The 23083-nt window shown below is 41.3% G+C and overlaps 3 protein-coding genes across 6 annotated transcripts in view; 1 reads left to right on the top strand and 2 right to left on the bottom strand.

The window, feature by feature from the left end:
* Positions 1 to 1052: 1052 nt before the first annotated feature.
* On the bottom strand, positions 1053 to 6530 carry LOC311501898 (importin subunit alpha-1-like). The gene is made up of 11 exons (XM_084563953.1): positions 6513 to 6530; positions 6073 to 6184; positions 5819 to 5959; positions 5187 to 5275; positions 4775 to 5043; positions 4335 to 4429; positions 3646 to 3909; positions 3319 to 3552; positions 2671 to 2853; positions 1686 to 1835; positions 1053 to 1299 (listed from the first exon to the last, which is right to left on the bottom strand). The coding sequence occupies exons 2-11, from the start codon at positions 6136 to 6138 to the stop codon at positions 1210 to 1212; spliced, it is 1581 nt and encodes a 526-aa protein (XP_084420079.1). The 5' UTR covers positions 6139 to 6184; positions 6513 to 6530; the 3' UTR covers positions 1053 to 1209.
* Positions 6531 to 13516: 6986 nt separating this feature from the next.
* On the top strand, positions 13517 to 18908 carry LOC311503499 (uncharacterized protein). Its single transcript, XM_084566247.1, has 5 exons — positions 13517 to 13685; positions 14375 to 15037; positions 15950 to 16036; positions 16680 to 16871; positions 17341 to 18908. The coding sequence occupies exons 1-5, from the start codon at positions 13613 to 13615 to the stop codon at positions 17526 to 17528; spliced, it is 1203 nt and encodes a 400-aa protein (XP_084422373.1). The 5' UTR covers positions 13517 to 13612; the 3' UTR covers positions 17529 to 18908.
* A 1698-nt stretch (positions 18909 to 20606) lies between these two features.
* Positions 20607 to 23083, bottom strand: part of LOC311498633 (nucleosome-remodeling factor subunit BPTF-like) — a 44181-nt gene continuing 41704 nt past the window's right edge. For all 4 annotated transcript variants that reach the window (XM_084559298.1, XM_084559300.1, XM_084559299.1 and 1 more), the window contains one exon: positions 20607 to 23056. In XM_084559298.1, coding sequence (XP_084415424.1) covers positions 23020 to 23056 — 37 coding nt within the window. In that variant the 3' untranslated portion in view covers positions 20607 to 23019. The remainder of the gene's footprint in view (positions 23057 to 23083) is intronic.

The raw sequence follows: 23083 nt of genomic DNA, 5'->3' as shown, positions 1-23083 counted from the left end.
CAGGGAAACTACCTCCAACTAAATGTGGGTAAAACTAAGGAGCTGGTGGTGGATTTCCTCAGGCACAAGCACACACACACCGGTGAACATCCAGGGAATGGACATAGAGACAGTGGATACTTATAAGTACCCCAGTGTTCACCTGAAGAAAAAACTGGACTGGACTGACCCCACTAGGGCACTGTATGAGAAAGGCCAGAGCAGACTCCTGCTAAGGACCCTTAGGTCCTTTGGAGTGCAGGGAGTACTCCTGAGGTCCTTCTATGACTCTGTGGTGGCATCAGCCATCCTCTATGAAGTGGTCTGCTGAAACAGTAGCAGCAGACAAAAAGAGACCGAACAGACTCCGTTCTGGGCTGCCCGTCTGAGCCTGTGAAGGTGGTGAGTGATCGGAAGCTAAAAGCAAAGCCGTTTTCCCTGATGGAAAAACAGTCCCACCCCCTTTAATGGCGCTGTAACAGCACTGGGCAGCGCCTTCAGCAGCTGACTACACTGTGTGAAGGAGCGTTACCGCAGATCCTTCCTTCCTGCTGCTGAGGCTGTATAACCAAGCCTGCACCCAGCAGACCACAAACATGTAACCACTGTTGTATTTAATTTGCTATCTTTTGTGTTCATTCAGTTTACTTTTCCATCTCATGTGTGCACAATCACATAAAAGAAAACCTTCCAGTTATTATTGACATTATGCATGTTTGGTCTGCTACATTTAACTAGCAAGCCCTAAAAACCATGATATTTTCCAGAGAATGGATATTGCATAAATACAAATCTATAATGAGTCTCTGGTTCTGGTAATATACTATGAAGGCACTGAAACAGATTTTATTCTTTAAATTACACGATTACTGTAGACACATAGTTCTTGCAGACTCGCAAGAAGAGAGAATAAGCTTAGTGCCACTTAGTGGTAACCATGGACAACAGCACCTATTCCTCACCAAGAACTGGTTATTCATGCCTCACCTCCTGCCAACCTTTTCACCAAATAAAACAAGGACATTCACCCCTTCACAGCTGGCTTATATTTGAAACATCACCATGACCAAAAATTATGTATGGATAAAATTTATTTACATATATTTTTGTGAAACATTCATATTTTGTTTTTGTATTGTCACGTACAAAGTATAAATGTCTAAAAAAATAATACAAAAAACCCCAAAAGGATTCTCTTTTTTTTATGTTACAAGGAACAAACTGAACGTGTTAAAACTGGAAAGTACTTTGGTCGTTGGAAAACTGGAAGGCATAAGAGTCTTCACCGGCCTCAGGAACTATGGACTGATCATCTTCATTCTGAAAGATAGCAGGGCCAGGAAGAGAGAAGCATTAGAGCATTCACCAAGCCATGGCATGTTTGGGAGATTGTCACATAAACAATATGTACAGTGAACTACACCCAAGAATCCATAATAACAAAGGGAAAACAAGTTTACATTTTTGCAAATTTAACTACCGAAGTCAAAGAACTTCATAAACAAATTGTAAATTTTAGATTTTAGTTTTTCATTTTTGATTACAAAATTTAGAATATAAATGGACTGGTAACAGACAAAAGCAAAGACTAACAGAAAGGAAGGAATAAGGAAAATTAAATCTAAACTACTTCAATGGATCCAATGCTAATATGACTTCATACGAGTGCTTCCATCACTGGTGCTGATCGCTGTCATCTCACTTACCTCCTCAGAAAAGAATTTGTCAATGATGTTTAGAGAGGACTTGTAGACAGCTTCATTGTCATGGGACTGTAGCGCCTCGATCTTGTCCAAACCACCCAACTCCTCAATCATTAGACACAATTTCTCAATATCGCCCATTTTGTGTGCCATCTGAATGGAAATGGAAAACAAAAATATGCATGACTAACTTTTTTTTTTCCTCCAACCAGAGATGACCATGTAATCATTTTTAATGCCAAAAATGTCCATCAAATCAATCAATGCGACCATGTCATAATTCTGTGAAGATCCACGTCTCCTTTCCAGGAACTGAAAACAAACGTCTGCTGGCAGATGAGCACGTAAGACGACACCTGAATGCTATTTTTCTTATATCCATTAACATTACTGTGATTCTTCCAGTTCATGGCAAGAGTGCACCATTAGCTCTTAGACCTTTTCACATGGCTGGCTCCAATAAAATGTTTGAATTTTAGTGCCTTTAACTGCACCTGCAGAAGGTGTAAAATTAGGCTTCTCTTTCATGCACTCAAACTGACCCTGCAAGTCTTTCAGTGTGATTTCCAGTTGACTTAAAATCTAGGTTATTTCTTGATAGATATCATAAACTTATTGCTCATCACTCATCATCACAGTTTATGTGTGAATTGTGCTATGTTTTTGAAGGTTCTCAGTCCAAATATGTTAAAAAAAAAAAAAAAAAGGCAACTGGACTTGGAGAGTTCCTTGAAGACGTAAATAGAGTAAATTTGAATCTATTATTTCGCCATACAATTTAATATTCTTTACTATATTGTGGAAGTTGTCTTTGTGTCCATTAAGATGTTTATTTAGCAAAAGGAATATGGATGTAATTCTGCCTTTGTGGCTAAAATACTATAACTTGGGTGCATGTTGATTTACAAAATACACTCAATGGACAATGGCTGCCAGTCGATCAAGGTCAGAATTGGGACTGTGATTTTGTGATTAATTGGTAATATACCTGTAAAATATTGTAGACTGCATCCAGGATGACCAGGACCATCTTGCTGTCTTTGACTGTCAGTAGACTGAGCAGAGGCTCTAGCACATTGCACTGAACCAGGTAGGCCACTTGCTCCACTGTTCCACCACTTGTATAATTGGTGATAGCCCACGCTGCCTCCTTCTGGGTTTTGTAGTCTCCCTAAAGAGAAAACACATTGGAGGTTTTAGGCCAGAGCAAAGCAAAGCAAAGCAAAGCGATATAATAGAAATGTCTGATCTTCTTTTCATTTGTTCATAAAATACAGACTCTATTTATAATGTGCAGCACATCACAGAGACATTGGGGTGATAATAAGTGACCACAACAGACAAAATATATTTACTTATTGAAATGTCAGGATTTATAACAAATCTGTAAATTCCTTGACTGTAAACAGTGTCAATATATTCATTGGAGGCATTAGGAATACTCCAGCTGTAGCACTTGCTCAAGACTTTGGTCACAAAAAACAGATTTGGAGCTCAGGTGATGCCCTGTCTAATACTCAAAGATGACAATACGGATGAGAAAAATGTATATAAGTGTTTATGTCAGTGAAATATAAATAAATCAGCAGAAATCCCACAAGCCTGCTATATTTTCCATCTCCTCTTGATATCTGACCTGCTGGAGGACCTCCATCAGTACGGGAATCAGGCCTGCATTGATAACTTCCTGAATCTGGGTTTCTTTGCCAGCAGTGATGTTGGAAATTGTCCAGGCTGCTTCTTTCTGGATGTTGGGCTTGTGGTGGCGTAGCAGGACAGGGAACATTGCCAGAGCACCTGCATTTAGCACAGACTGGGTCTGCTCATCTGTCCCAGTCACGATGTTGCCAAGTGACCGCAGAGCTGGAGTCTGGGAGGTGAGGGAGAGAAGGATGATGACGATGACAGTAATTATTTTATAAGACACACCAGGTCTATTTATACATATATCTACCCCACATACCATAATGGAGAGCTCTCCACAAGCCAGGAGCTGAACTAGACGGGGCACCAGGCCAGCTTGCACCATCACCTCTATTCTCTCATTGGTGCTATCAGTCAGATAGGAAACAGCCCAGCAGGTGTCGGCCAGGACCTCCCTGTCATCGTGGTGGAGGAGGCGCACCAGGGCAGGAAGCAGCTGCTGCACCGCACCCAGAGGTGGGGCGGGGTTCTTATTCCGACACAGGTTGGAAAGTGTCCAGGTGACGTTACGAAGGTAGCCAGACTGGTATAGTGAGTTGGGAAGTTGAAAGGCAGATGTTATTTTAGAACAAACTGCTATAAAATAATAGTTGTTGACATGCAGAATACACTAAAATTGAACACGGGATTGTTAAAAGTGCATGACATTAAAAACTTATTACATCTAGCTATAATAACTATTTGGAATTAAAAGTCTACAATATCCTTTCCACACTAATATGTGTAAATTGTTAAGTATATTATTATTTTTTTAATGTTATAAAAGACAGAAAAGTCAACAGAAAAGTCTTAACATTTTAAGGTAAGGTCTGTCTAAGCTAGGTCAAGATACTGTGTGATGCTGTATGCGTCTGGATATGTAAATATAACACGGTTGCACTGACATGAAAAACAAAATGTGTCTATTAAAGACAACAGAAGTACGTATAATATTAGATAGAAACTCACAGGAAACACAGACAGGTCAGGGGTTGCGAGCAAAGCCAGGAGTGGATTGAGACCCCCATGTTTGATGACTAGGTCTCTGTAAGTGGGTCCATCACCTAAATTTGGGGAGAAATGGAATTTACACTCATCTCTTGTAAACAGTGCAGTTATAGAAAGGAAAACACAAAAAATACAGAACACTTAAAGAACCTTTCATGTGTTATCCACTTACTATAATATGCCAGAGCCCATTTTTTTTTTTGATGCTCTGCTTTAAAACTACTACTCGTTACTAACTGCCGCCTAAGCAAACAAGCAGCCAAATGCCAATGTAACAATAGGCAATGCCTTATTTTTAGTTAGCACGGATCACCTTTGGACAATGAACTCAGCCATGTCAACAACGCACATCATAACCCACTGACAACAATATGCATGTGTCAAACACCAGCCAGCAGTACCTGCAATGTTACCCAGGGCCCAAATGGCCTGCTCGCTGATGTGCTGGTGGGGTGATGTCACCAGGTTGATGAAGGCTGGAATGGCCCCTCCTTCCACAATGGCAGAGGTCTGGTCTGAGGTACCTGAGGCGATGTTTGTCAGGGCCCAGGCAGCCTCAAACTGGATGGGAGGGCATTCAGAAAATGCCAGAAAACTAACAAACTTTGGGATGAGGCCGGCAGCAATGATTTTGTCAATGGGTGGGTGCTTTTCTCTGGACAGGAGCTTTCTGCACAGAAAACACCACAGTAGACAAGTTAGTGAAAGTACTGTACTGTTCCTCCTAGTCCCATTCTGTACGTGTCAACAAGACACAGATAATAACTTTTCCTACAACAACTACAACCACACTACTTTTCCTACTTCTGTTACCTGGCTGCTTGCGTTGCCTGCAGTTGATAATCTACATTCTGGCTGTTTACACCTCCTACAATCTCCTCCACAGACCAGTGCTGATGAGGCTGTGGAAGCAGAAACAGGAGAGGATTACTGCAGAGTAAACCCGGGTCAAACAGCGTTTAAAAATAACCCTGACATTCAGTGGAACGTGCTTGAAATATGTTTAGGTCAGAGTTACAGGATCGGGGGCAATGCAGATCAATATTTTAAAGGGAAAAAAGGGACACCTGTTCATCGGGACAATTATCCTGGATTCCAATTCAAACTTGCAAGACATGGTGAGAAATTAACATTGTGGGTAAGGTTTATTAACATCAGGCGGACACTTAAGTTGGCTCCAAGATCTGCAACAACCTCTGGTCACTGTGTGCATACAGAGCCGGCTGACCTGTTTTTACATGGGCTTATAACGCTCAAGTCAAGCGGGCCTTATCTCTTTGGCGCAAACATAATCGACATGGCGGCCTGTTATATTCTGTATTCAAATGTTTCCGACATCGGAAGCGGGTGTGTTTATTTCAGGTGCGCCCTGTTTACTCTTTCCATCAAATTAAGCAGCCAACATGAAAGTACGGGGAGGGAATAAATCGTGAGCTACTAAATACCTGTGCATTGGGATCTTGTTCTTGGAGAGGTGAGATCGGCTCGTCATCGAGGCTTTGGACGTTTCTCCGTTTCAGGATCTGATCATCTTTTTTTGCTTTTCTGAGCTCCACGTTGACTTCCGCTCTCCTGCGCCGCAGCTCCTGCAGACACCGAGATCCATAAAGAAACGGCACACAGTTAGATCGTTTAGTACAGTTTACGCTTAAGGAATGGATTTACTAAATAAAAGAAGGCTGTTCGTGGTAGAGCTTACATTGACATCCTTCCCTTTGTTTTTGAACTGGTTGAGTCGAGCTCCGCTGTCGTTTACAGCTGACATTCCTGACTGTTCAGACAATCGATTCCAGCACCGTTGTTGACACCGCCTGTTAAACGAGGATAAAACAGCACAAATGAAATACTCGGATCAACGGCTGATTTCACTTCCCCCTCCGGTTAACTCTGTTAGCTTGTTAGCAGGCGGTAAGCTAGCTAACCGAACGGTTGTCTTGAAGCCGGTTATCTAACACCATGTGGCCCATCTCACACGGACCCTGTCTAGTAAAGAAATACCTCAAACCCGCTGAACGTGGGAATACAAAGATTATTCATTCCATTACTAAACAAACGAACGTACGTAAAATAAACAGTTATAGCAACGACTAACTTGTTTAAAAGCAACATTTGGTCAAAGATCATGCGCAACGTGCTTACCTTTCAGCTTGCTTGAATTTTTTTTTTGTACAAGAGGCGTGACGTCGTGTAAGTACCTCCCTGTTTTTTCTTAAACGTGAATGGTCAGTTGGCATATAAGCACCGCCCACTTGCCCACGCTTAAAAAAACGTATCAAACAACAAACCTGTTGTCAAAGGCAACCGATGTGAATATCGCGAGATTAAGTGGCCTTGCGTTTGTGCTATTGCTGGTTCTCATTGTCGACGAACGCATTGTCTAAAATAACCAATTCAATCGCAGGTGACCATTACTTTGTTCACTTAAACGTCCATTAAGCCTTTCATACTCCAACAAACATTTAAACAACATTTTCCATCTATTCCTTAACTCGATAAATCCATTTTTTTATTTGTTACTACGTAATGACCCAGTGGCCTAATGGATAAGGCATCAGCCTCCGGAGCTGGGGATTGTGGGTTCGAGTCCCATCTGGGTCGCATTTAGCTTCCTTTTCTGGATTCAGATCTCGTTCATTGACCATCTTATCAACGTCCTCAGCCCTGCAATTAGTAACACACAACACTCGTACGAATCCTTCATCTCTATGTTATGATGAAGCCAGATATTAATGCTATTAACTATAGGCTAGTGACAAATGGTCAAAAAGGGCTTTAGTTTTTGAGATACCCCTACCGGAGGTAGAACCAAACCCAACAATGTTTTTTGTCATCTCTAAGGTCTCCCATATATGAAATGGATTCTTAGCTAAAAATATTTTACTGCTAAGATTGTTAAATTAACATGTATTGTTATGCACCCCAAAACCAAAAAAGGACTAAAATATAGCCTGTCCGTATGGAAGTTATGGCATAAAAAGTAATGCAGATCAATCATACAAGCTCTGAGAGCTTTGAAATTTGCCAGGTTTGTGGTCAGGACGTTACTCTACCTACTAGAAAAGACTGCATGTGAATATATTGATGTATGGAATGAATAGAGACCTATAAACACATACCTAAAATAGGCGGACATGCAAAAAATCGATATTTATACAAAATGTTTTCATTTACATTGTGGTTGCTTTGTCAGGGACCATCATAGAAACACATATGATGGCTTGTTGGAAAGGTGAGGTTGTGCTGAATCCAGCAATACCACATATGGAAACATTACATGACATATCAGGGTGTTCTTTCACTCAATGTATGAGGTGTCCAAAATGAAAGGAAACGGAACACTGACAAAATAGAGTCTTAATTCCAAATCACATTATCAGTGGTTAGAAGAATGTTGACAAATGCATTCTTACTGCAAAATAAGTTACATAAGAAGTGCTGATATATATTCATGTTTATATCTTCATCATATTTATGATGATAATAATGACAATTTTCATATGGCTGTCACGGTTTTGTCCAAGGGGGGAGGTGAGGTAGGACCCAAGTGCAGGACAAAAGTCGGCGAGGCAGGAGTAGGCAAGACTGGGGTTTAATAAAATAGAAAGGAAACAAAAGGCGCTGCTGACAAAAGCAGGAATTCCAATAAACAAAATCAAAACTTTCAAAAGACAAAAGGCAGCTAGAGACTAGAAACAAAAAAACACTAGGAACAGTGAAGATACGCAGAGGGGTACAAAACATGGAGACACACAGGGTAACAAACCATAGGGAATGACGCGACAGGAACCATGGGGAAGGCAGGGCTATATATGCACACACAAGGAACCAAGGGGTGACGAGACACAGGTGACAGAAATCAAGAGGCACAGGGTGAAACCAATTACTTAATCAACAGAGAAACACAAGGAGTAAAACAGGAAATCAAAAACTCAACAAAGTAAAACAGGAAACAGGAAGACGAGAAACATGAACAAAACTCAAAACATGAACACAGAAACAGAACCATGACAATGGCACAGTATACAATACAGTTCATATGAAAGAGATCCAATTACATCAGGTTAACATTGGAATGGAACACCGTTATTAAAGTATTTATATCCACTTGAGATTTGTTTTGGTCAAGTTATTACTGAATAATGGAAAATAATAATATTAGTTTTTGTCTGTCCAGACCAGCAGTGGGCTGCTTCAAGGGAAACAGCTGGCAAGAGGAGTAAGAAGCATAAAGCTAGCTTCCGAAGCTCTGTTCAGGCTCTTTTGGCAAGCCATGCAATCATGGCTTGAAAAACAAGGCCAATGTGCAATGACCAAAGCACAAGAGCAAATCCTACGAGATGTACAGCATGCATTTCATGGTAACGACAAGGCCACTGCACAACAGCTCATCAGTGAGGTGGAGGCTGAACTTCATGAGATCCAGAAGAGAATCCAGATGTTCACAAATGAGGGAGTTAAGCAATCAGCAACCTTTGAATACTGGTTAATGTTCCTTAATGGTGCTGATCTATTGCTAAGGATTCTTCGTTCGGAGCGTGAAGCTGACTTTCAACTTCACCTGAATTGCATGTGTGAAGTCATGCCTTGGTTCAGAGCTGCTGGCAGGACCAACTATAGCAAGTACATGCCAGTCTATGTTGCAGAAATAAAAGCACTTGAACATGAACAACCAGAAGAATATAATTTCATGCAGCAAGGTGGGTTTGTTGTTCGCCGGTCTGAGCATCGAAGCTTCAACTGTGTGGCTACTGATCAGGCACTGGAGCAAACCATTAATCGAGAAGGCAAGAGTCAGGGTGGAGTTGTTGGCTTCACATTACGAAAAGGAGCTCTCACAAGATGGTTGATGACCAGACATGTGACCACGGCTTATGTGGATGCCATGAAAGAGCTTTGTGATACTGATGATCAGAGCCCAAAAGCACACAAGGAGCATGGAGCATCAAGAATGGACAGAGACGAAAGGGACATACAGAAGATAATGGAAGCTGTGGAGCAGAGGCAGAATCCTTTTGATCTTGATAGCATTCCAGAGGAACTGATCAACATTGCAAGTGGTCAGGTTGCATCTGAGAAAGTTGCAAAAGAGCTCTCAAGTTTCCTCCAAGATGGTGCGAAGCAGAATGCCATTTTCATTGAACAACGTCTTGCAAAATCAAAGAGAACAAAGAGCTTCTGGGAGCCAGAGAAAAGAAAGCAGTGTGCAACCTTCAAGGACATGAAAGCATCAGTTGGAGTCAGCATATCTAGAAAGGTTCACATGGACTCAGATGTGCTCTTTCGAAGATTACTGGCTGTCTCCAAGCAAAGAGAGGTGTCCATGGAGACTGTGATGTCTCACGAACTCGCAGCTGTCCCGCCCTCTTTATTTTATGATGATGGAAGCATGAGGAAGACAACAAAAGCTGACCTGGCCAAGAAACTCGAGGCTGTTGTTGAACAGACACAGCAACTTCCAAATGTTGAAGAACAATCAGCATACATCATCGATGGCATGGCTCTTCTACAGAGTCTCAGTGATTCAGCCTTTCAAACATTCAATGACCTGGGTGAGTGCGTTTGGAAAAAGGTCACAACTTTAATGGGAAAAGAAGGTAACAGCTGTGTCGTTATATTGTTTGATAGATATGACCACCAGCACTCAGTCAAAGACCTTGAGAGACAAAGAAGAGGCACCATTCAAACAAGCAGACGAACACATATCATCACAGGACAAACAAGGGTTCCAAACTATAGAAAATACCTCAGGATCAGTGGAAACAAGGCTGCTCTATGTGACTTTGTCAGCACCTACATCGCAAGTACTGGACCAATGAGACTTTCTTCGGGGAACACTGTCATCTTGGCAGGTGGCTTTGAAAATGGTCAGGAGGTTAAGAGTGTTAGCAGGTCAGGCATTGATTGCTTGACAGATCTTTACAGTGACCAGGAGGAGGCTGACACGAGGCTGGTGTTACATGCAATACATCTTGCACAGTCACATTCTCGTCTAATAGTCAAATGTGATGATACAGATGTACTAGTTTTGCTTCTGTACTATTCAAGTAAAGGGATGTTTGGATCCTCAGATGTGTTTATGCACTCTGGACATGGCCATAAGGAAAGATTCATCCCTGTCTGTTTGATCGCTCAGAAGCTTGGAGCAGTGCTTTGTGAGTGTTTACCTGCATGCCACGCCCTCACGGGATGTGACACCACAAGCAGTTTGTACAGAATTCGGAAGGCCACTGCCCTCACAAAACTGAAGACCCATCTTTGTGAGTTACAGGAAATGGCCAACTTTGGACTGTCTGGTAGTCTGGAAGAGGCTTTGCCTGTGGCAAGAAAGTATGCCCTCCTCCTGTATGGGCAAAAGAAAAAGGTGGATGGGCATCCTTGCACCAATCTGGATGAGCTGAGGTACACACTAGCATCTACCACAGATTTGTCAGCAGCAAATCTACCTCCAACGGAAGATGCCTTCCAGCAACACGTACTGAGAGCCTTGTACCAAACAGCAGTGTGGCGTCACAGCCACCTGGCCAAACCTCTTCTCTGGAACCCAGTTGGTAAAGGATGGAGGCTCAGAGAAGATGGGTGCATTGAACCTGTGATGTTCCAGAAGGCACCAGCACCGAAAGAAGTAAGAGACCTCACCCACCTCTACTGTAAAGATGGAAACTGCAACGATGCCACCAAATGCCAGTGTCTATTAGTGGGCTTGACCTGCACAGAGTTTTGCTCTTGCCCTTTCCCAGACTGTCCAAATATGACTCATTTTGTCACCGATGACAATGTGGAAGAGTGACAGTGTTATGTTGCAGTTGTGGCTGACTTCCCCAAAGTGGCCACTGGAGATAACCACCAGAATGGCTATACCAAAGCAGTTCATGTTTCAAATGATTGCTGCTAGAAAAAAAAAGCCTGAGAAGAGCTGGAGTTTCAGTGAGGGGTCATTCCCCCTCAGAGTGTTTGTTTTGTTAGATTGCATTTGTTTGATTTAAGACCTTAAATTTAATTTGTATTGTCTGAAATTAAGTTATAGTTTTATTAAAAAATGAATTAAGGTCAAGCTGCAATCCTGACTCCAGGTTTCCCTATGAAAATTGTCATTATAATCATCATAAATATGATGAAGATATAAACATGAATATATATCAGCACTTCTTATGTAACTTATTTTGCAGTAAGAATGCATTTGTCAACATTCTTCTAACCACTGATAATGTGATTTGGAATTAAGACTCTATTTTGTCAGTGTTCCGTTTCCTTTCATTTTGGACACCTCATACATTGAGTGAAAGAACACCCTGATATGTCATGTAATGTTTCCATATGTGGTATTGCTGGATTCAGCACAACCTCACCTTTCCAACAAGCCATCATATGTGTTTCTATGATGGTCCCTGACAAAGCAACCACAATGTAAATGAAAACATTTTGTATAAATATCGACTTTTTGCATGGCCGCCTATTTTAGGTATGTGTTTATAGGTCTCTATTCATTCCATACATCAATATATTCACATGCAGTCTTTTCTAGTAGGTAGAGTAACGTCCTGACCACAAACCTGGCAAATTTCAAAGCTCTCAGAGCTTGTATGATTGATCTGCATTACTTTTTATGCCATAACTTCCATACGGACAGGCTATATTTTAGTCCTTTTTTGGTTTTGGGGTGCATAACAATACATGTTAATTTAACAATCTTAGCAGTAAAATATTTTTAGCTAAGAATCCATTTCATATATGGGAGACCTTAGAGATGACAAAAAACATTGTTGGGTTTGGTTCTACCTCCGGTAGGGGTATCTCACAAATTTGGGGCCATTGTCACTAGCCTACTAGCTTGGCTATACATTTTTGATTTAAACCTCACTTATCAATGCAAGCTAAGACCAAACAAATAACATGCCATTTTAGCATCAAACCACATGTTCAATGTGCAATTAAGGGCAGCCACACGCAGGTAACTGTGTAACTGTAGCCAGAGTACAATAATCGAAAAGTCTTACTGAAAAAGTCTGGACCAGTATGTGTGGATGTTTATATGATAGTCCATTGATCTGCATATTTTGATAAACTTGTAAACATGTAAGACATGAGAGAAATGGTTTGTAAAATGAGGTGCAAAAAAGTACTTATAACTAGCACAATTGCAACAACCTACTGATAATCGCTTGTCCAGTCCTGTAGACAGCAACATAAAGTGCTTGAACTTCATGAGAACATTTTGCCATCATGTTTGCTGATTCTGGTTTGCAGAGCTGTGAAGAAGTTCCTTCGTCCGACCACTTGATAGCAGTCGAGACTCATAATTAAATGCAGTTAACAGTCACCTTTTACTCAAGGCAGGCAGCCATTCTATCATTCAAAATAAAGTAGAATGTAATACTCTTTCTGCTTCTATGTAAACAATGCAGCAGTGTATTTGCTGTGCAATTGTTCTTTTTCACAATAAAAAAGAGAAACACTGTGCTGCAGTTCTTCATTTTGACCACTGGGGGGCAGTGAACACTCATCATGTGGTTTGGGATAACATTTAAAAAGATGAACATGACTTAAATAATTTGCTTAGTGGATATGATATTTATCTCGTAAAATTCAGTTTCAGTCCGTTGCGCAATCAACCATTAAAGGTGTCAGAATATTGTAGCTGTCAAACAGTGACGATGAACAACAACTTCAGGTCAGTAAAAATTTCGAATTCTTCATTTATTTTGAAAGCACTTACCGGAAGTATTAGTATGAAGCTAATTTGACTAATTTGAGTTGCAGTTCCTCCTGTTGGCCACTAGATGTCAATAAAGACACGCGTTTCTTTATACAACGCTATCAGCGTTAAAGTTTAGCAGAAATTCATTGTCGCTTGTATTCTGGCTTGTAGTTTATCTTCTTTTTCTTAACGTTTCAAGCGCCCAAATAGCCAAACAAAGAAACCATCTCTACAAAAGATTCCAACCAGACACTAGAAGGTGGGTTCCGTTTTAATAAAATCCCTCTTTGTTTCTACTTTGTACACCAGATTATATCCACGTTTTCTGTGATATATAGCAAATAATAATAATAAAAATCTTCAAGTTTATTAAGAGCCCACGTATGAATGAAAGGAGTGTGATGTCAAAATGTTTATTTCGGTATTTGGGACGTCCCACCACCTCCCTATTCCACCCCATGTCCTTCCTGAGCACTCCTATAAAAATCCCAGGACTCCCAGCTCAGCAGCAGACCTCAAAGTGTGTCCACGCTGAGCATCCAGGATGACTGGGATTACTCTGATCCTTCTGTTTCTAGTGATTCCTCTTTATAACACAGAGGAGCATGCTGTTAATGGTAGGTGATTTCTTTTTTTTTTTTAATTGCCCTACATTGATGTGAAGTGACATTTGGTGTTTCTCTACACCTACACGACCATTTTCTCTGTTTGTTGTTCTTTTGCAAATTAATGCGATGAAATATAATTGTCAGTACAACATTTGCAAGAGACAGTGGTCTGTAGCCGTGGATGCAGCCAATGAAAGAGTCATGAGATCTCTGAAAATGCTGCAGAACTATAAATGGGTTGCAATTGTGATTTAATTTGCATGCATAAGAAAAAAATAAGACACTCCGAAACAATGATATAATGTGATTCAGATAAGGTGAGTTACAGTTTACAACGTGTCTTGATTTATATATGTGTATAATATATCTATGTATCATACTTTTCTATAGAATGTTTTATATATTATACAAGAAGGATATAACACACACATGGCTCAAGGTTTATCAGTAAGTTTCATTACAAGAAATTTTATATGTATTTTATATTTTTATATAAAATAAGTTCTTGTGACGTCCCAAATACTCCTTACTGATAAACCTTCAGTTAAAGAACTATCAGCATTCATCTCGTCATTATAACATTAAAGTTTAAAGGAAGGTTTAGAGCGGAACTAAACAAACTGCCTGTTGTTTTCCTCTGTAAAAGGAGCACTATGTCAGAATGTGTCACTAAAGAGCAGCCTTTGTTTCAACTGTAGAGCTGTACACCCTGATAGAAAAGGGTCCCAGCACCTTTGTGGATCCAGCTCCGAGCAACCAGAGCAGGCTGCTGGTTAAGGAGCCCTCCCTGCCCATCAACGAGCTCCTGGAGAAAAGCAGCAAGACCAGCGAGTCCAAATTTAACCTCCACCCTCTTCCCTCTGCCGTGTGGCCCAAGCACAGCGACCTGGCCCCCATCCCCCGCCACCACAGTCCCCACAACAAGAGCAAAAAGGGCCCCAAGAGTGACCGTCTGGTGGAGCACAACAGCGAGAAAACCAGAGGAGAGGTTGCTGGTCTGCTGCCCAAAATGCAGCTGACAGCGGCTTCAGGTGCTGCCACAAACCGCTCAGTGCAGAAGACCAATCAGGACTCCCAGGCCAACATCGGCCCCCCTCAGCAGAGCGAGCCAGAGGGACACCCCAACTCCAGACCCAGAGCTCCAACCCACACACAAACTCAGAATCAGCCGCAGCAAACGGCTGCTTCTCCACGTAGAGATCCCACCAACCGACGCCTGGACCCCGAGGAGAACCGGCCTGGGAAGTCCAGCCTCTATCAGTCTGGAATCAGCACATCAGCCCGGAACAACAGCCGCCCATCGGTCATGTTCAACCGCCACTCCTCCAGCCTGCTTTACCACTTTGACCTCTTGAGGCGAGGTATGGAAGGATCTGTTGTTTCTTGACCGTTAAATCTCATGACGGTATCTTTGAATGTTACTCCCTCTCTGGGATTATATATTTCAACTAATGTAATGTAAGCCAGCTGGGAAAATCTTTGATGCTTCATAACACAGAATTTATAGCCAGTAATAATATGAGTTTATTGACCTTTCAAATATTATATTGCACAATAACAGTTAACAGCGACTAATAACCACATAATACATCTTGTTTGCATTAGTTACACAATAAAAAATAAACTGCATTTGGATTTATCTTATGCAAAATGTAATTTATTTAATATTTAATACACACATATACACATAAGATGAGATAATCCTTTAATGTATCCCCTATATATATACACATGTTACACACCAATATCAAAAATCCATTTTAAAAGATACCTGAAAGCTAATGCATCCTGGTGACATAAGGATGTCCCAGGTTTGAATCTATCTTAGGGATCTTTATTGCACATCTCCTGTCACTCACCACTATATGTGTAATAAGAAGAGCAACCAGAATACTTTCCAAGAGGCTAGATTTGTGTAAATACCAGCAATATCATGCATAATGCCACATGCACACACAGCAGTAACGAGAGTGGTAGGTTAGGTTTTTGGTTTGGTGACTAATTAACATCCCCTGCCACTAATTATAACCTCAAATGTGTCTGGCAGTGTGTCCGTGTGTGTGTGTGCAGTTCACAATGAATCAAATGCGAAGCAAGTGAGGGTGTTAGATAGTGATCCCATGACACGTCGACCTCCTCCATTCTGCTGCTGAGCAGCGTGACGCCTCGGTTTCATAATGACAACCCCTCTAATGAGCTCTAAATGACAGTCACTCTCTTCTCCTCTCATCCCTTTACTCGTTTTTTTTTTTTTTTTGTCCTCTTCTCTGCAGAGTCCGACTTTACGCATGACGCCTTCTGCATGAGTGAGTGCAGGAAGGAGAAGGATGAGAGAGAGTATTACTGCTTCAGCGAGTTTGGTATGTACCCAATGTGAGACAAAGACTGACTTTGTCAGATGCAGGGAAGGCTAAAGAAGCTTTGACCAGTCATGTGAGACTGTTTTCAATCAGTCTGATGGTACTGATTGGTCATACTCCTGAACATTTATAACTTTATGTAAGTTGTATGTAACGAGTCATTAACAAATCAGTGACCATGTGCTCCTTTAAAGCTTTTCTTTATATAAACTAATAGTTACTGCATGACATGTGGGTCTACAAATTGCACTTTAAAGAAAAATAAATGCATCTCTTCTGTATTTATGAATAGACAGCTTGAAGCTGGTTAGCTTAGCTTAACTTAGCTTAGCATCAAGCCTGAAAATAAGGAGAAAGCTAGCTTTGCTCTGTCCAAAGGTACATACACCACATGTGCCATTTTTATACCTGACCTAAAACTAAACAGACCAGACGTAATAGTAAGTTTGAAGAGGCTAACTGTTTCCTTCTGTTTATGCTAAGCTAAGCTAATCACTTAGCTGCTTTAGAGTGATCGGCCTTCTCTTAGCAGATTACATTATTAAATAAAATGTCGAACCATCCCTTTATAAAAATCCCTATATAATCTAAAGCCGGAGTCAGCTGGGTATTAACGTCCCATGTTTCTGTCCGTCTGACACAGCTGTCAATGGGGTCGTCCATGACATCGATGTGGTGCGCAAAGGAATACGGCTCATCACGCTCATGGTCAGCAACGACGGCTTCTACAAGATGAGCCGTCTGTACGTGACCCCAGACAGCTTCTTCTTCAAAGTGCGCCTCCTGGTCCTGGACACCTTCAAGTGCAGCAAGCCCTGCCCAGATATCAAACTCGGTGAGTATGACCTTGTAGCTTGAAAGCCCTCAAACTGGCCAAGAAACTCTGTTTGGTGTTGTGAAAGAAGCATTGCTGTGCACACTGAGCTGTCGTAGTTGGCTTCTTTATTGTTGGTTAAAATGTGTATAAATTGTGTTCTGGTTCATATTTCTAGTGTTTTTTAGCTGTTCGCTTTTCCAGAGCTGTTCAGTGATGACCAGGGGATCACATATAAGATTAAAGTTATAAATTAAGGGATGTGTAGAGTTTGGTAATTGATATTCTACGTCAGTGCAGTCCACAACGCACATAAATTCAGAACTGTATGACAAGTTCACACCAAAGTATCCCTTTGTGGGATGTGGGAATTCCAGTTTCCTGAGATCAGCAGAAGCGCTGACAACTACTTGTTTAGAGCAAACAACAATTTCATTGACTTTGCACTTTTTTTCCTGTCACCTCAACTTTCCCTCCGTTTGTTCCCAAGGGACCAGATACATTGTCATGGGTCAGATCTACCACCGGAGGCGCCATCTTCCCACCGACCTCCTGAACCTGCTGGGTGGCAGACTGAAACCCGGGGACGGCCTCCTACGCAGCAGCAACTATGTCAAGAGGTACAACAAGCGGAGACACCAGAAAGCCCTGGAGGCCACGCGCTCCAGGTGTAGGTGAACCAGAGATGACACTATCGCCCCCTGCTGCAGGGGAAGAGACAATGCAGCTGAACTGATCTTAACTAACCCCTCAGTATTGTGCGCGATAGAAGAAAAAGGCATGGATTTACTTTCACATGGACTGCTATGGTGTATTATAATACTGTCTAATCTTTTTTTATTTTTTACCGATAAGTTCCCAAAGTATTGACTTGTGGCGTCTTTGACAGAAAACACAAGCGGCTTCAATTAAATGGATTTTTCATGTTGACGTTGTAACGTCTGGGCCATCTAACTAGAACGTCCCTTAGGCCCACTGTTATTTCTCAAAATAGCTTCTCCGCTCTAGCTCCTCATTCATTCATGACTGGTTCATGAGAAATTAACCAGCTCACTTTTAAAGGGAAATTTGTTCATCTAAAACACACATTTTTCAGTTAAATTCATTTGGAGGATCAGAATATTAAATTTTCTTTCTCTATTTTTTGCGCATTTAAAACAAGACAAGTGTTTACCTTCTACTATTTTTTAACTAAGCAGAGCCTCTATATTAATTTAATGAAAACCTTGATGCAATTCTACAAATTCAAACGTTTTTAAGTTGTACTCGTTGCTTAAATTAGTCACAGATGCTTCTAAAATCATGTGAATGCAAAATATTGTATTGCACTGAACAGAATTGTGTTGTAACAACCAGTCCCGTGCATAATGTTACAATGGCTGATATTGGTGAGCAGGAAATGCACTATTAAGGCAGGGAATTAAGGGCCTGAAAAATAGCAGCAATAATTCCCAGTGGAGGACGGAGAGTGGGGACAAGGAGATATAGGACAGAGAGAGCAGAGGAACGTATCATGAGAGTATTTTTCTAAGTTTAATTATGTGTCCATGATGACATGTCGGCCTGAGTAAATCAGGACATCAGAAGGGGCCTTGCTGAATGAGGAGGAGGTGTGGTTTTGTTGGGACAAAGCCATAAATTTAATCACAGAAATCTGATCCCCCACACACCTGCACGTATGAGTGAAAAGAAGCGGCTCCATCACAGCTCCCCTTTTTTTTTCTTGCTTACACACAAAACACTTACTCCTCTGGGACGCTCAGAAGAAGCTATATTAAAGCATGTAGGCAGAATCAAAGACAAAGGGAGGAGGTGGAGGAAGAATAAGGACGGTTATGTAAAATGATAGAGGCAGTGAACTGAAGAAGTAGAGGGGGTGTTGGGTTTTTCTTCCTAAAGGGATCGCTTCTTATTTAATCGAAAATCCCTGGCTTGATTATAGCACGACCCTGAGCTCATGCTTCTTATGAAAGGGAAAAGGTTTGCACTGAATGCTTCCATTGCTTTACTAAACATGAACTCAATAAAAAAAAGTGTATTTGTTTTGTACTAAATGGCCCTGAGAGCAATTTCTTTATCGTTAAACCAACCGTCCAATCACACTGACTGATCCTGGTTATCATTCCCAGTGGCTGCCCCCAAAGTGAGACACTCTAATTAGAGTTTAACGACCACGGTCTCGACCTGGCCTCCAGGAAGAGACGCTGACTTGGGAACTTGGATGTTGAGGCAGGCAGGGCTGAGCCTCTTCTCTCGCCCTCTGCACGTCTGTCAGCTCAAGTCAGTTCCCAGGCTCGATGAAGCCTCTATCTGGGATCAGTGCTGGAGGGAACAGATGCACGCGGGCAGGAAACAGGAGCCTGCTCCACATTTGTGGCTACTATCGCAGCGGGGGGACATTCTTCATCACGGAGGATGTAAAGGAGGAGGGGGAGGAGGGAGAGAAAGAGGGGGGAAGGTGGGAATATCTCTGAGTTGCTTCCTGTGTGATAGTTCCCAAAACGACTTGGCGGGCCTGTGGTCATCTGTGGTGCTCTCAGCGTCGGTGAGAGCCTCTGGATCCATTTAGTGGTTTCAGAGGGGGAGTTAAAGAGAGGGAGGTGGGGTAGATGGGTGTGAGAGTAAAAGTGAAAGATCAAGGACAGAGGTGGCTGGAGATGTCATCTTGGTAATGTGATCACAGGAGTAGTTGTGTTTGAATAGGGGTCATGACCCTGTCCCTCACCTTTCCATTTAACCTACAGATAACAGGCAGGTAGAGGTTGAACCTGCTGGCTGAACCAGATTAACTCACTGAGGAGCTTTGAAGCAACTTTTAGTTGTGAGCCCATGTGGACACCCTTGTTTCTACTGCTCTATTCTCAGCTGTGTTTGTATTAGTGGGTAATTAGTACATGGTATGCACTATGTACTGCTATGTATGTACCATGATTGACCCAGCTTTAAAGAAATACACTATAGGCTTTATCAGAGTAGAAAGCGCATTATATGCAAGTGTTATTTATTTGTATGTTATTAAGTATTTGGTGTTTATTGCCAAGTCAGAAGTTTAATCAAAGGTTAGGTTTAAAAGACTTTCACGCCAACTGATGACACTAGTAATGTCAACCAGAAGCCATTAAAACTGTGTTGTGGAGTGCCCCAAGGTTCTGCTTTGGGTCCTATTCTGTTTGTACTGTGCATGCTTTCCTTTTGACAGATGATAAGTTAATGGTACGGTTAATGGTAATTTTGGTACTTTTGAGATCTTTTTGATGGCAGACAACAGAAGAGATGACATAAAATAAGGGAGAGAGTTAAAGATCTATAATTGAATTAGGGCATAAGGTCAAAGACATGGTCAGCATATTCACCTCTAACCCACACAAAACTGCATGGATTTCATTAGCTGAGAAGCATTGTCAGATAGTGGACAATACCAATGTGGCTGATTTCTGGTTTTGACAGAAATTCTGATTCGCCAAGGTTTGATTTCATCCAGTTATAAGTCTTTTTTTTTACACCGACTTCCTATCAAATTCAGAATTAAATGTAAGATTTTTATGATCCCTTTCAAAGATCTGCAGGTTCACTCTGCAGCTCTAAACCTATAGGGCCTTGTGAAGCTTCTCATTTTTGGCTTTTTAAAGATTTTTAAAAGCAGCTGAATACCAGCCTAGTTAGTTCAGTTTTAGCTTTGGTGCAATAGCTCAATAAACTGCCCTCCAAGGTGTACGTAATAAACAGAGACAATGACAGAAAACACGGTTTAAAAACTGCTGTCAAAAACATTTCTTTATTATCTAGGATGAAATGTCCTATCAAGTACAAAAGAGAATCTCTTCAGAGTTGCCACAATCTGTTAAAAACATAGAGTACTTTTTATCTGCTGTTAACGTTTCTTCAACATTACTCAAAAAACTGAGAATTTTTCATTGATATGAATAAATAATACAAGAAATGCAATGTCAATATAGAAGTTATGCTGAATCGGTTGGTTTCTTACAAAAAAAAGAAAAACTCTGTACAAGAGTTACCGTGTCACTCTACCCCGTTCAAAACCGTTATGCTCACAATATGCAGCACTTTTACTATAAAGGGCAACTTCACTTAAATGTAGAGTTCACTTCAATTAAAGAGAAAAAAATAGTTAAAATATACAGGCGGGCTTAGTTGCTGGTTCAAATAGTGAAAAATAAAAGTTTCTACTCATCTAAAAAATTTCAACTCTACATATTTGGACAGCAATAATATACAAGAGATTACAAACAGAGGATAAAGCACATCAGCATCATCATCATCCTCCTCCTTCTCATCATCATCATCATCAGGTTACAGTGATGAACATTTGCGTGAAAGACAAAGAAGAAGACAGAAGCTCCATTAGCTCTCAACTCTACCTAAACACACAAAAAAGTATAAAGTTTGTGATTAAAACTGAAATGTTTCCCCAATTTTAAACAGTTGTTTAACCTTTTAACTTAAAGACGAATTGTGTCTCATAACTGCTCCCTTCCTACAAAACTGATAATCACAAATTACAAAAATGTTCCCAGATATGATAAAAATGCAGCTATAAAATTTTTTTATACAAACCCCACGGTACAAAGACTCCCCAGTCCCCACTCAAAGTTTACTCCCAGACATGCTGCCGCAGACCGCAACATAACTGAGTTGATGCTGAGTGGAAAAGTCCATTATCCAATTACTTAACCAGGCTTTGAGGGCGAGTTGAGAGACATATGTGAGCCAACCTGTCAGCTTCAATGAAATATGCTGGAAGAAGTGGCTGACAGATAAGGGCTGAGATGTAGAGTCCCAGCCCTCGACTGAAACAGACACAGAGCTCTGATGAGACAGCGAACACGGAGAAGGGTACAGTACTTGTAGGTTCACCTTCCCTGAACAGTTAACACGCTCTTTTCAACACCTCTGGTCCTCTACCTCCTTCAGATATTCAAACAGCTTAACAGGGCACGGAATTCGTTGACATTTTTTTCACTTACATTTCAGAACAAGGACAAAGAGAGGCAGGATGTGGTGGGTGGGGCGGCCCATCCTGGGTGTTTCCCCTCTGGAGATTAACATGAAATGAATTGTGGCCCTCAGACAAAATGAAGACCTCTTAAATTAATTAATGGACTGACTGAAAATCTTGGATAATTTCCCCAAGAAGCTACCTTGGATCATCTCAGCATCTGGCTACTTTGATAGGGCATGTACAATGACATGTACAACTGACAAATTTTATGTTATGAGGGTGGCTCAAACTTCGTGCAGGGCTACATACCTGAGGGTAGAGTCAAAATAAAGTGGACACAATAACTAGGACCAGTTATTTCTTTTTTTTTTTTTTTTTTCTCCTGGTGACGGACAAGGAGTGACATATGCTCCTTAAACACAAACGAAATGCTTAAAGGCATGAAGCTGTTAAATATGAGAAGAATGGACTCCAAGGTACTGTATATTATCTAAAAAAACAAGCTGAAACAAGGAAAACTGGACTAGCTTCAGCTTGTTGTTTTGGATAAACCATGACCTTAGTGACTGAGAACCTTCACAGTACTGTACATGATCATGAAGCCTGCACGTTCCGCAGATTAAGGTTTATATGCAACATCTTCTGACATTGTGACGGTGCACATGTACGGCCATGTCCATTTGGAGGCGGGACTAACCTCAAGTGGGACGTATGTATTGTGAAAATGTGGCATAACGAAATAACAAAAGAGCTCTGAGGGGGAGAACAAGAAGCTGACACTTTGCTATGTCGGACACACAAAAATAGTGATGAGTTACAGAACGTTTAGCGTCTGCTGCACTGAGATTAGACTGCCAGTGAACATCCAATAAGACTACTCATCATCTTCGTCTGCCATCTTGCTTCATCATCTGCAGTTTTCTTCTCATGGAGGGGCTACATTTGTAGGAATGGCCGGTTGGGGTATAAGAATCTGCAGCTGCCCTGCTCCTGGTCTGAAGGTGGGACTCCTGTCTTATGACTTTAAAGAAAAAAAACTTCATTCCCCTTAGCACTGCAATGAAGTTGTTGGAGGGTGGGGCACTTTGACACCAGTGTTCTCCTCCAGAGAGGACTCGGGGTCAGATGGAGCCTGACTTGGACCACAGGTGTTAATCATTCAGAGGAAACCTCAAGTCTTGTCTTTCTGACCTGGTTTTTAGGAAGGAGCTAAGAGGCTGCTGACTGTAGCTTGTTGTTATGTGACCTACAGAAAGAGGCAAAAAGAGGAGGA

The sequence above is a fragment of the Chelon labrosus genome (assembly GCF_963514085.1).
Source record: "Chelon labrosus genome assembly, chromosome: 2".
Taxonomy (NCBI): Eukaryota; Metazoa; Chordata; class Actinopteri; order Mugiliformes; family Mugilidae; genus Chelon; species Chelon labrosus.
Note: the sequence above shows the minus strand (reverse complement) of the source record. Positions and strands in the feature narration are given on the sequence as shown.